General features: G+C 37.8%; 1 protein-coding gene across 5 annotated transcripts in view; it reads right to left on the bottom strand.

Annotated features, from left to right (window-relative positions):
- Positions 1–12185, bottom strand: part of LRRC7 (leucine rich repeat containing 7) — a 255262-nt gene that overhangs the window by 125492 nt on the left and 117585 nt on the right. For all 5 annotated transcript variants that reach the window (XM_042461793.1, XM_042461796.1, XM_042461797.1 and 2 more), the window contains exon 3: positions 2216–2333. In XM_042461793.1, coding sequence (XP_042317727.1) covers positions 2216–2333 — 118 coding nt within the window. The remainder of the gene's footprint in view (positions 1–2215; positions 2334–12185) is intronic.

Genomic DNA, 12185 nt, shown 5'->3' with positions numbered 1-12185 from the left:
CTTTGAAATGGTTCATGCTTGTGGACAAAGCTAAAATAAGCAAATTATCAGTATATTCTTATTTGAACAAGAACCACATGAAACTTTTAATTAACTGTCTTGTAGTACCATCTGTGTAATAAACTTAATATTTTGTAGGAATAACATAGAGGAATAATGTTATTATCACTTGCTAAAATAAAAGACTTGGACCCAGAGGTGTCACTCATTACCAAGTGGCACTCCACCCAGTGGAGTGATTTTCATTTAATCCTTTTGGTCCCCCAAAAACCTGCTCCAGACTGTTGAGAAACTCTCTAGAACTGGAGGGGTGAGTTAAGGCAGAGGGAAAAAAACTCTAATGGAAACTGACTTTAGAAAAGAAACAAGCAAGAAAGAAAGGGACTATTGGCTATTGGTCCTGTCTGTGAACACAAATGTGTCTTTTGTCCATGGCTGGACTGTTAAATATAAGCCATTAAATGGAAGTGATGGATTAATTTTAAAAGTTCCTTGGTTATCTATTCAAGGGCATTTAATAGACTCGTTAGTATTTGATGACAGTCTAAATCTTTTCCACACTTTGACAAAGCCAGGAGAAACAGTTCTTCTCCTGCAAGAAGACTGTAGTGGTCAAAAGCATGTGGTCTTCTTACTACAAAGGCATGTGGTCTTCTTACCGTCTATGAATAGACAAGACAAAAGAAATAAAAAAAAATCATATTGCACCAGAGAATGAGCTATGGAGGTAGCTTCTTTTATACACAACAGCCTTAGTTATATATATGGGAGTCAAGGATATAGCTAATCTCCTATCACAGCTGTGCTAGAGGAAAGGGATCAAGAAGCATGCAAGATCAATGCTGCCCCCTTTCACACAACATGATTTGGCATTGTCAACATGAAGAAAAAAAATACCCCTATAACTATATATTATTATTATTAACCTTTATTTATAAAAAGCTGTAAATTTACACAGCGCTGTACACACAATCTTTTAGTCAGACGGTTCCCTGCCCTCAGGCTTACAATCTAAAAGACACAAAACAAAAGAAGAAGGGAGTGGTGGTGGGGAATGGGATCAGGTCCAGCAGATCTTCTCCACCTCCGAGGCAGATGGACTGGAGGAAGGGCTTGGCTTCATATATATATATATATATATATATATATATATATATATATATATATATATGAATCATGGGATTAATATGAAATGACAGACAGAGGATTTAGCATGATGAGCTCACCAGAAAGGATTTTTCAGTTCCATTATTGGGTTGTTGAAACTCATTCTTAAAAGGAGGGAAGTTCCATCCCTTTTAAATTTCTGTCTGGCAACCAAAACTGCACTGTTTTGTATGGCTTTTGTTTCAATTGTGTGTGTGGTTTACTACATAAAACAAACTGGTTTATTAAAAATCCTCCGATATATTTTAAAGCAATGTTTTATCTCTTTTCATCCATTGTGCTTTGCCTCAGGTGCCCTGGTAGACCTCAGTGGTGATAAATAAATATTTAAATAGATAAATAAGTATACATATGTACAAATATGTGAGCTTAATGAAAGAAATAAAAGGCTACTAGTCCTATAATTTAAATTAACGGTACTCTCAAATGAGTTTAAATATTATGTAAAACAAAGAGACATTTTCTGTATGTTTTAGTTACCAATAAAATTCAGTGTTGTCACTATTATTCTTATGCAAATGACATCGAATTAAGATACACGATCTTATACTGCATCCTTATGAAAAATGATAGGATTCTTTGGACAAACTTATTTAGGCTTTTCCCTATCATGCCTCTGCCAGACTGCTCTCTTACCATTTTCCTAACTGGGGGGAGGGGGAGGGACAACCACTATTTGCACAATAGCAATTAGCACTCTAATCCTAAATATTTGTGGAGTCATATTTGTTGTGTAGCTTCCCGTGTGGTGGCATTATATCATGGCTAGTGATACTGTGGTTGCACAGCAGTTAGTACACTCACTTTTGCATGTTGCCAGAAACAACTTTGTAGTTGGTACTACAAAAGAAAAATACATTAGAACAAAGAGCCTAATTTAACATTTTATTTAGAGTTGTTTGTGTTTAAGTTATTTAAATAATTTTTATCGACATAAGGACAAGGTCAGTAAGATAGCTTTTAATGTTGTTTCAACACTGTTTTTTTTTTAATGTCCTATGATTCTACAATAATTGAAATCCAGTATAAGAACAATTTTTATACTTACCATTTTTACTGATGTCAAGTTCTTTAAGATTAACTAAACTGGCAATGCTGGTTGGCAGGCTTGAAAGGTCATTGTCTGGTATACTCAGTTTACGCAGAGCTTGACAGTTGAATAATTGCTGCAAAAACAAAAGAAAATTGGTTACAATAGTGCCATTCACAGTTTTAGTGCAATGTTAACATTTAAAGGCAATAAAAATATAGCATAAAATATCACACATTTTCTCATAGCCAGTGAGGTCTAGTGCATACATCTCTTACCAGTGCCTAAGCATGCTCCCTATGCACAGCCCAGCCTGAGTAAGCTTCCCCACTCCCTGTCATGAGTACAGAAGAGAGATAGATCAACACCAGAGAAAAATGAACATTAATCTTTTCTTAATCAGGCTTCTTTATTAAGCAGTTGGTTGGTTAACAGCATCAACTGTAGGTTGGTTAATAGCAACAAATGAATAAAAAATAACACAATGTAACTGCAGGCAGAGTGACGTTGGACACTTTCAAGAGAAAGAGTTGGTATTAAGCAATGCCCAGTGACTTGCTGTCCTTATTTCATACATTCTCTACAAGAATGTGAAACCACCTATATACAGTTGGCCCTTCGTATCCACAGAAGTGCCATTCCAGACCCCTTCATAGAATCATAGAATCATAGAATCGTAGAGTTGGAAGAGACCGCAAGGGCCACAAACTGTGGGACCTGAAGTCCCATTGGTTTAAATGGTGCCATGCCATGCACATGTCCCTATGCACACACTGCCACAGGAGTAAATGATATTAACACTTGCACAATACTGCTGAACAATCTACAGATTACTGATTTTTTTATCTTTAAAAATCTAGTGTGTGTTGAACTGTACAGCTACTTTATGTATATTTTTTGCTGGGTACTATGATCTACTAAGAAATGCATTTCTTCAGAAAACTACTGAACAGCAAGCATTCAATTTGGGCTGGTGAATATACAGCAAAATGCAAACCAATTTCCATTAAGAAAATGGTTCCTTTTGGAATAATTTTGTCATCTCCCTTCATTCTGAAAGGAATGACAAGCAATGGCAACAATAAGGCAGGAGTGAGAAATGCACTCTACAAAGCGATTAAATTACTTTAAATAGCCCTTTCAGCAGATACATTTTCTCAGGAAATCTTATTTAACTGTGAGAAACTATTACGAACTTGAACATTAAGACTCCAATGGGGTACCTTACTTGCTGTATGCACTTCTTCTGTTTAGGAAGGAACCTATATATGTCTAATATTACTATCATTTAGGTTGACCAATGGTCTATGCCAATCATGTTCTGAAAGAGCTCAATTGGTTCAATTCATTATTTAGGTTTTCAAATCTTCTCAAAATAATAAATTAGATGGACTCAGTCTTCCAGAACTAGGCTGAACAGAAGAACAGCCCAGATTTGTTTTCTTCTTGGATATGAATTTGTGTCTTAAGTATTGTATTTTGGAACATTTCAATGTTCATTAGTTTATTAAAATATTTATATCTAGACCTATATCATGCAGTCTCAGGGTGGTATAAAACATAAGTAGATTAAAACAATACAGATAAAACAATTTAAAACAACTAAGATTGTCTAATTATATGAAGCCCTTGCTTATTCAACAGTTTAGGGACCAGACTACTCTCAAAAAGTGGAAATTATTAAAATGTAGAACCATAATGTGCCCTGGTCCCTAACTTGTTCAATATGTAGGGGGTACCTGTAGATTAAAGCATATTAAACAAGTTGACAAGTTAAAAACAGCTTGAGGAGGTTCAAATAATGTAAAACTATGTGCATGAACACTTTGGAATGAATCAATTAGACCAGTGATTCCCAAAGTGGGCGGTACACGCCCCAAGAGGGTAATGGAAAGATCTAGGGGAACAGTGAGGGGGAAAGTGTTGTTGTGCAAGAAAGATACGGGGAACCAGTAGCCTTTAGGACCATGGTGGGGATGAGGGTTGATCATTTAGTGTGGTGATGTCTCCCACTCTTTGCCCACCCTCACAAACCTTAGCTGCATATTTCACTGGTGATGGCGGCTGGGAAATCTGCGATGCTTGGGCACAAGACATCACTTCTATGACTCAGAATGGCACCATTGTGGGACAGACTGACTGAGCAAGGAATTACAGTGGGGAGAAGTGGTGGGAAAAGAAGCTTTTGCATTTTGGACCCTGCTTAAGCTTTGTGAGCTTTGCTGAGACTTGGTTGACAAGTTGAAGCTACTCTGCTGATCCTGTTTTTCCCCCTTGGACAATGTGAGAGAAAAGGTAACAGAAAAAATGTTTGTGTATATGTGTGTGTAGGATCACTTCAAGCTCTATGGGGAAGATATGTCTGTAGTGAAGGAGCATGAAGTGTATCTGGGGTTGATGCTTGGAAAGAATCCTTGACCATGGAGCAGCTCCTGTAGTTAAAATCTGTCCCTTTCCCCATCTGTGCCAGATTCCAGTCCAGGGCATGTGGTCTCCGTAAACCCCCAACACACACGCTGGCAGGGCCCCTCTTCATCCCAATGAAGAAGGATTGCAAGTCCTTCCTCACCAGGAAGGCGCTTCTCCCTTTGGTCATCATGGGAGCAATAACTAACAGCTGGCTGTGCAGCAACTGTATTGGTCTTTGCTGGAGGGGTGGCATGGGTGAGAGGCTTCTTGGTTGCTGGTCAGCCAACTGCTCAATTGCTGCTTTCAGGGTGACCAGATGCAAAGGCAGCAGCGACTGAGATTGGTTGGTCTGAATTTACAAGACAAAAGGGGGCAGTAGCCAAAAAAAGTTTGGAAACTGAATTAGACTTTAGTGAATAGTCATACTTTTACGTGGCCAGAACTGATGTTAATTGAGCCTCTAGGACATTTTACATGCCCTGGACTGGAGTCTGGTACAGAGGTGCCACAGAGGAGATGATCCTCTCTTGTGTGCTCACACAGTGTATTGACTGTGTAGTCACTGGTGGGACAAATAAAATGGTCTTTCCAGCAGACTTCAATCCTTATGCAGTTATATATAGTAAGGTGTGCTTCTTCAAGTATCAAGGATCCCACCTATTTTGTTCTGTGCTGAGACACAGATTTATATGTCAAAAGGTTGTGCACTAAAACTGTGTGCATTCATCTAAAATCTAAAGTTGCAATAACACACCATGATTAAAACAAAACAACAATACAAAGACAGCTTCATATGTTTTGTGTTTTTCAGGGAAAAAATGGCAAAAATTGTTTGGCTGATACCTGCTGAAAAGGAAATGTGAACTCAACTGAAGAACAAAAAATAGCTTCTTCATAACCTAGTTATAATAAGGAGACAGTCTTTCAAGGGCACATGAAACAAACAACAGTGGCTTTACCTTATTAGCAATAGTTTTAAGCATTCTTCTCCCTTACCCTTCAATTATCTCACCTTCAATTGTCAGATATTGTAGATTGGCACTACTATTAGTGCAAATGGCATGGAAATTATGGCATGCAAAGAAAACTGTTTTGAAACTGTTTAGTTTATCTAAATTGGTAAAATAAAAGTCAGGTAGAAAAATATAATTTCTCAGTTTGGGATATATTAATTTGAAATTGAAGGGTGATAGCAAAAAAACTTAGGAACTTAGAAACAAATACATTGTATTTAATTTTAGTGCCATGTATGCATTTTAGTTACCATGGGCATCTCAGGCATTATTACTGATCCCCCTCCCCTGCATAATTAGGTGAACAAAATTATAGTGTCATCACTTGCTAGCCATTGAATTAGAAATTTGGAAATATATCACTTTAAAATGTATCTGTATATTCTCTGTTGTTTTCGGTGAACTGTAGAAATTATATTACAGCCTACAAAAAACCTTTCATTGTGAACTTTGAAAAGTATATACATATCCCCCTTTCAGGTTTTCTCTCTCTCTCTCTCACTCTCTCTCTCTATATATATATGGAGAGTATCAGCATATTCAGGGATCTATATCTGTGCATATATATTTCCATCCCATGGATCACCATATTTCTTAAAAGGATAACACTTCTTTTATGTTTTTTATCTGAGGTACTTCAGCAACCAAACCCTAAAGCTAAAACGGTCTCCTTAAAGTAAACTGCTTTATGCTTCCTGGTTATATCCTACTGAAATTCAAGTTCACTGATACTTCAACTTCATTCCAAAAGAAATGTATTTAAATTATCTGAGACTGATGTCAAGATTAGAAGTCTCCCTCTGAAAACTTCACAGGATTAGGAAAGTAGAAAGGGCATAGTAACACATGGGCTTTGGAATTCTCTACCAGAGATGGTCATCTGATGCCCATTTTAATGAATTTTCAGCATTGGACTAAGATATTTTTATTTTATCCCAAATATTAATGATCAGTATTGCATTTGCGTATGTTTTTTTAATGTTATTTTTATAATTATACTGCAGTTTTGGCTTACTGGATTTAAGAATTGTGTAGCTTGGTGTTTTTTCTTCTTCTTCTTTTCAATAGCTATTATTTATTTAGTAGACCATATTGTGAGCCACTACAGCTCTGAAGACCAGGGTTTGAATCTCCTCTCACCCACATAAACCTTGGGCAAGTCACACACTCTCAGCCCCAGAAAACACTGTGATAGGTTAACTTTAGGGTTACCGTAAGTCAGAAACAATTTGAAAAGCACACAAGAACAAAACCAGAGTGGCAAAGATTTTTCTCTCTGAAGACTTGACAAATTATTTTCATGACAGTATGGGAAAAGAAGTAACTGTCCTTTGAAGTTTAACCTAACAAAATGATATGATTGTCCTGGTTAAATGTCTGAAAAGGATGTCATATTGAGGATGGAGCAAGTTTGTTTTCTGCTGCTCCAAAAACTACTGTAGGACATGGAGCAATGGATGCAAACTACAGGAAAAGAAAGAAAACAGATTTCACTTCAACATTAGGAAGAATTTCCTGACCGTAAGAGCTGTTTGACAGAGGAACACATTCCCTCAGAGAGTGGTGGAGTCTCCTTCTTTGGAGATTTAAACAGAGACTAGATGGCCATCTGTTGGGGTTCTTTGATTGTGTATTCCTGCATGGCAGGAATTGGATGGCCCTTGAGATATCTTCCAACTCTATGATTCTATAAAAGACAACAACTCTGATGTAATATCATTTAATGTTTATCCCGGTATCACTATAAAAAAAGAACTACAGCATTGAAAGTGTTAGGTAAGGTTTATTTATCAATAAATGAATGTACCTTTATCAATCTATCTAAAATATTAACAAGGACAGCTACTGAGCTGAATAAAGTAAGGAGTCCTAATAGCACATGCTATACAGCAGTGGGGTGACAAGTGATACTGCTTACCAACTAGGAAATGACAAAACTAGACAACAGACTTGGGTACTAAAAGGCCATGTTATTAAGTATTTAATTCTTTAACTTTGAACTTTAACCATCTGCATGGGGAAGGAGCCTAAAGTGTGCTCTGGCTGAAGCAGGAAGTTCCAACTTGACCTTATCTTCACCCACCTCTGGGCAAAGCACCCAAGCCCTGAGTGTCAGACATCATTTTGGCTGGGCACCCAGGCAGTTAATAACAAGGGAGAGCTTCCCAGGGAACCTGCCCTCATATGTCCCATGACATCAAGGGAAAGCATGCCTCAGGCTGGCTGCAAGGGAAATCTCTTTTCTGATCTTCTAAATCCTGTGATCTACAAGAGCAACTTGGAGACTTCCCCTTCATCAAATCAGCACCTATGGTGCCTTCAATGCCCCCTACCAGCTGGTAGTTACTTATTTACACCACCAAACCCAGTGCCATGAAAATACAGACACAGTGCAAGGTAGGTTAAAAAAAAACCTCCTGGAAAGTGAGGAGAACATTCCTACCTAGCCTCAAAAGGCTTGCACTGTCTTGAAAGGGGGATGGACCAAGTGAAGATGAGAAGGTAGGCCTGTAAGATAGAGAAGAGTAGACTTTCTGGCAGTAGAAAAAGAGGAAGACCGCATGTCAGAGATGGCTAGACTCAATTAGGGAAGTCACGGGTCTGAATCTACAAGAGCTAAGCAGAGAAGTGAGCTTGGAGGCTTGGAGATGTCTCATCCACAAGATTGCCATGAGTGGAGGTCAACTCCAGGGCAGCTAACAATAACAAGAGGCCTATAACTAGTCAGGTTCCACCAATCTCTCTTTGTGCTTTGTTCCACATGTATTAGCAAATCCAGTTTTTCACTCACAGTGGTCTCTCTTCCTAGAGGCAAGCAAAGGTGCCCCCTTCCCCACAGTTATGCTATGCTATGTGAGGCTGGGATTATAAATGATTTAGAGTAGATCCTTGTCATATTTTCCCCTCTCTTCTGAAATATCTAGTAATTTAAAAAAAAGCATGTGACATGGTTCATGCTATACATTTCCTATTTTTTTACTACTTTAAATTATCTATAACTACTTGGTGATGAAGAAGAACATTAGATAGCATGACCTGAAGAATCAACAAAATAGCTGCCTCAAAATTAGCTGAGAGGTGATAGTCTGACCAACATTGCCTGTAATATTATTTCACAACTAGTCAGTCATAGGTGACTCATACAGTTATTGAAATGCAAAGCATTTGTGTAGTCAGCCATGTTGGGGGTTTTGGGAGACAACCCATCTTTTCACCTCACAATATATTCTGTATAATAATAAACTATATAATTATGTACTTTGGTCCCATGTTACCACCCCATTTTATATGCACTCAAATATATGCCTTAACCTTTTTTGTACATCCAGAAAATGGAGGTATAATTTAAAAAAAATGAAAGGTTTTTTAAAACTACTGCTACCTCATATCATGATTACAAATAAGAAATAAATGTGAACTATTCATCAGCAAATTGACCTCTATCACACCCCGTTTCATCTCTATGAGGCAGGAAAATATGATTTCTTCTCTATGAAGAAATATATACAGATGGGGAAGTGACTCACTTCTCTATATCACTTTTCCTTCAACCCCCTGGTGAGTATAACTAAATTGCTTCTCAGTTATAAACAATTGCCCAATGGAGTGAACAAACCACTGCACTGAGCATCAAAATTTGGCTAAAAGGAAGGCAACTTAGCAATACTACAATACAGTCAAATCCAATTAAATGATTATTTGGCAAATAGGAGAACAAAGATCACCTTTAAATACGCTCAAGGTCTGCCATCATATGCACACTAAGGAATAAGTCCTATCAAGCTCAGTAGAACTTAGTGAACATGCATTAGTGTAACCCACACAACATCTAAAAGGCATGTTCTATTTGTTCATAAAGATCCCTGGATACATATCTGAAAAGATGGATAGTAAACAATATGAAGTTTTCAGTTGTGGACAGTGCTTGAATAGATGTGGACGAAATACAGGTAAAGAAGCATATGGTTGTGTGTGAATGTGTGTGCATGTGCGCATGTATGTGCATATGCACATGTGTGTACACAGAGAAGAAAAGAGAGATAAGCAGAGATATAAAAGGTGAGGAAAGATTAAAAACCTAAATCAACGGTCTAATTCCAACCTCTATTCCAATTAGAGTAGACCCATTGAAAAGTCTACTGAATGGTTAATCAATACATTGTATACAGTATATAAGTCTCATTTTTTCAGTGGGTAAGCTATACTTGGGACTAGCATTTGGATTTTTAGATCAGAATGATTGTGATTTCTGGTCCAGCCAGTGTGGTCTATTAGTGTGAATATTGAACTCTGGGAGGCCACAGTGCAAATCCCTGCTTAGCCATAGGGTGACCCTGGGCAAGTCACACTCTTTGAGCCTAAGAGCAAGGTAATGGTAAACTCTTCTGGATCAGTCTTGTCGAGAAAACCCTGTGACAGGATTACAAGTGTAATTGACTTGAGTCACATAAGAAGATGTTACTTTCACCATTAAATTGGTAAAACAAAACAAAGTGGTAGTAGAACAAAGTATCAAAAGGCTTTATTAACCAATGTAATGGCAAAATAATAATGTAAGAGATCAGTTTTGTCAATAGGCATAAAATGCTGGAAACTAGAAGTCCTAGGTGACATACAAATGTACAAATACAGATAAAACCATATGCGTTTCGACAATTGCCTTCCTTAGTGGAAAAAAAATAATCCGTTATATCATCATTATTAGCTTGGAGTCATCCAGTATAAGTATGAAGAAAATTATATAATGGAATCAGTGTCCTGGATACTCCAATGGATTATAGTGCTTTCACCATTAAAACATATGAATCAGGATCTCCCTAATAATCATTGTGAGATTCAAGAAAATTATGGAAACTCACCTTCTGCTAGAATATTATCCTTTTCCTTAAGGTTACAGGCATGAATTCAGTTACAGTTTCCATAATGTTTATCACAGCCAGTGCCTGGGCACTTAAAATCTTTCTTCGTGAGACAAAGAGATGAAAGGGACCGTAAAGAATCTGCAGCTGTTTGTGTCCACTGTATATTTTTTACCTGTCACATTGTTTTACAAATCAGTCTCATCAACTGGAGCCACACCCATAATGACTGGTTCAACAGGGTTAACAAATCAATACACTTGTCTATCCACATTCACTGGGGTTAGGGGCACAGGATCCCCATGAAAGTGGAAAAACCACAAATAACAAAAACACTTTGTTTTTACCTGAAAGAACACCTTTCCAGGAATCTCTTGGTCCTCCAGTGCAACTCTGGTCAACACCTGCCAGACACTGACCACAGAATTGTGCTGGTGGAGCTATAAATGCCTAGTGGAGTGTTCTCTCTAGGAATCTCGAGGTCTTTTAGTGTGACTTTTGATTAAAGTTGACCACAGAATTGTGCCAGAGGACCTAGATATTCCTAGAGAAAACATATTAATAAAATCCATGAATAATCAAATCCACAAAAGTCAAAGCAGCAGATGTGGAGGGACGAGTGTACTTGGACAGGTTTTCTGTCACTTTAAGTGATATCTTATTGCCTGTTAGTCCAACAGCATCACTATGTCATATTTACTGTGAAGCTATTTCATTTGGCTTATGGGGTTCCCAGGGAATGCTGGACTGGATAGATGTTCAGTCTGATATATTTTCGTGAACTATGGATTTATTTCTCATAACATTTTGGAATTTTTTTTGTGAAACTTCCATCTGTCTCACAGTGAAACAGAAGAAAAAAAGAAAAGAAAAAGGTGCAGCCAGAAGCACAGACGATGCCAGCTATAAAACTGAAACAGCTATGAAGATGATACGCTGGCATGGTGAAACATGGCTTCACCACAAGGTGCTGCTGTAACATTTGAAGTCCCATTGCCAAGTGAACAGGAATAGGAAAGAAATTTGTTGACTTTGCACTATGACACACTACGATGACATTTGTATGTGTGCCTATGTAGGAGTAGTAGCGATTAACAAATATTAATTGGATTTATAAGCTACCCTTTCTATGATTTGTTATTATGTGCCTTCCAGTCATTTCTGACTTATGACAAACCTAACCGACTGTGGGATTTTCTTGGCAAAATTTATTTGGAGGCGGCAATATTTATTTGCCATTGTCTTCCCCTAAGGAGTGTAACTTGCCCAATGTGCCACCCAATAGCTTTCCATGATTTCTTCTTCTTCTTCTGTCTTCCTCCCAACAATGGAACTCAAGGCAGCCAATAACATATCTAAAACAACTACTACTGGCTCCGGCTCTCATACCAATTTATGTTTTCCTTTATCAGGCTAGAATCCAAACCAGAGAACATCTTGCCTCTCTTCTGAATTATACAAAGTATTTATTATCCTGTTGTCCTAAACAATTTGGCATCTATAGTGGGCTTTGAGGAGGCAGGGACTACTTTTATTTGCTCTGAGATACGGAGACTTTAAACTACAATGTGAGTATGTTGAATTATTTGCCTTTTGTTTCACTTGTGGTGAAGTTCAGACCGGACCCTGTCTCCTTCTTAAGAATTCAGTCCGGCCAGAGAGAGGAGAAGGAGAGGAGCTGCTTGGCAGCCATTTTGAGACCGTGTG

This window comes from Sceloporus undulatus, chromosome 4 (assembly GCF_019175285.1).
Source record: "Sceloporus undulatus isolate JIND9_A2432 ecotype Alabama chromosome 4, SceUnd_v1.1, whole genome shotgun sequence".
Lineage (NCBI taxonomy): Eukaryota > Metazoa > Chordata > Lepidosauria > Squamata > Phrynosomatidae > Sceloporus > Sceloporus undulatus.
Note: the sequence above shows the minus strand (reverse complement) of the source record. Positions and strands in the feature narration are given on the sequence as shown.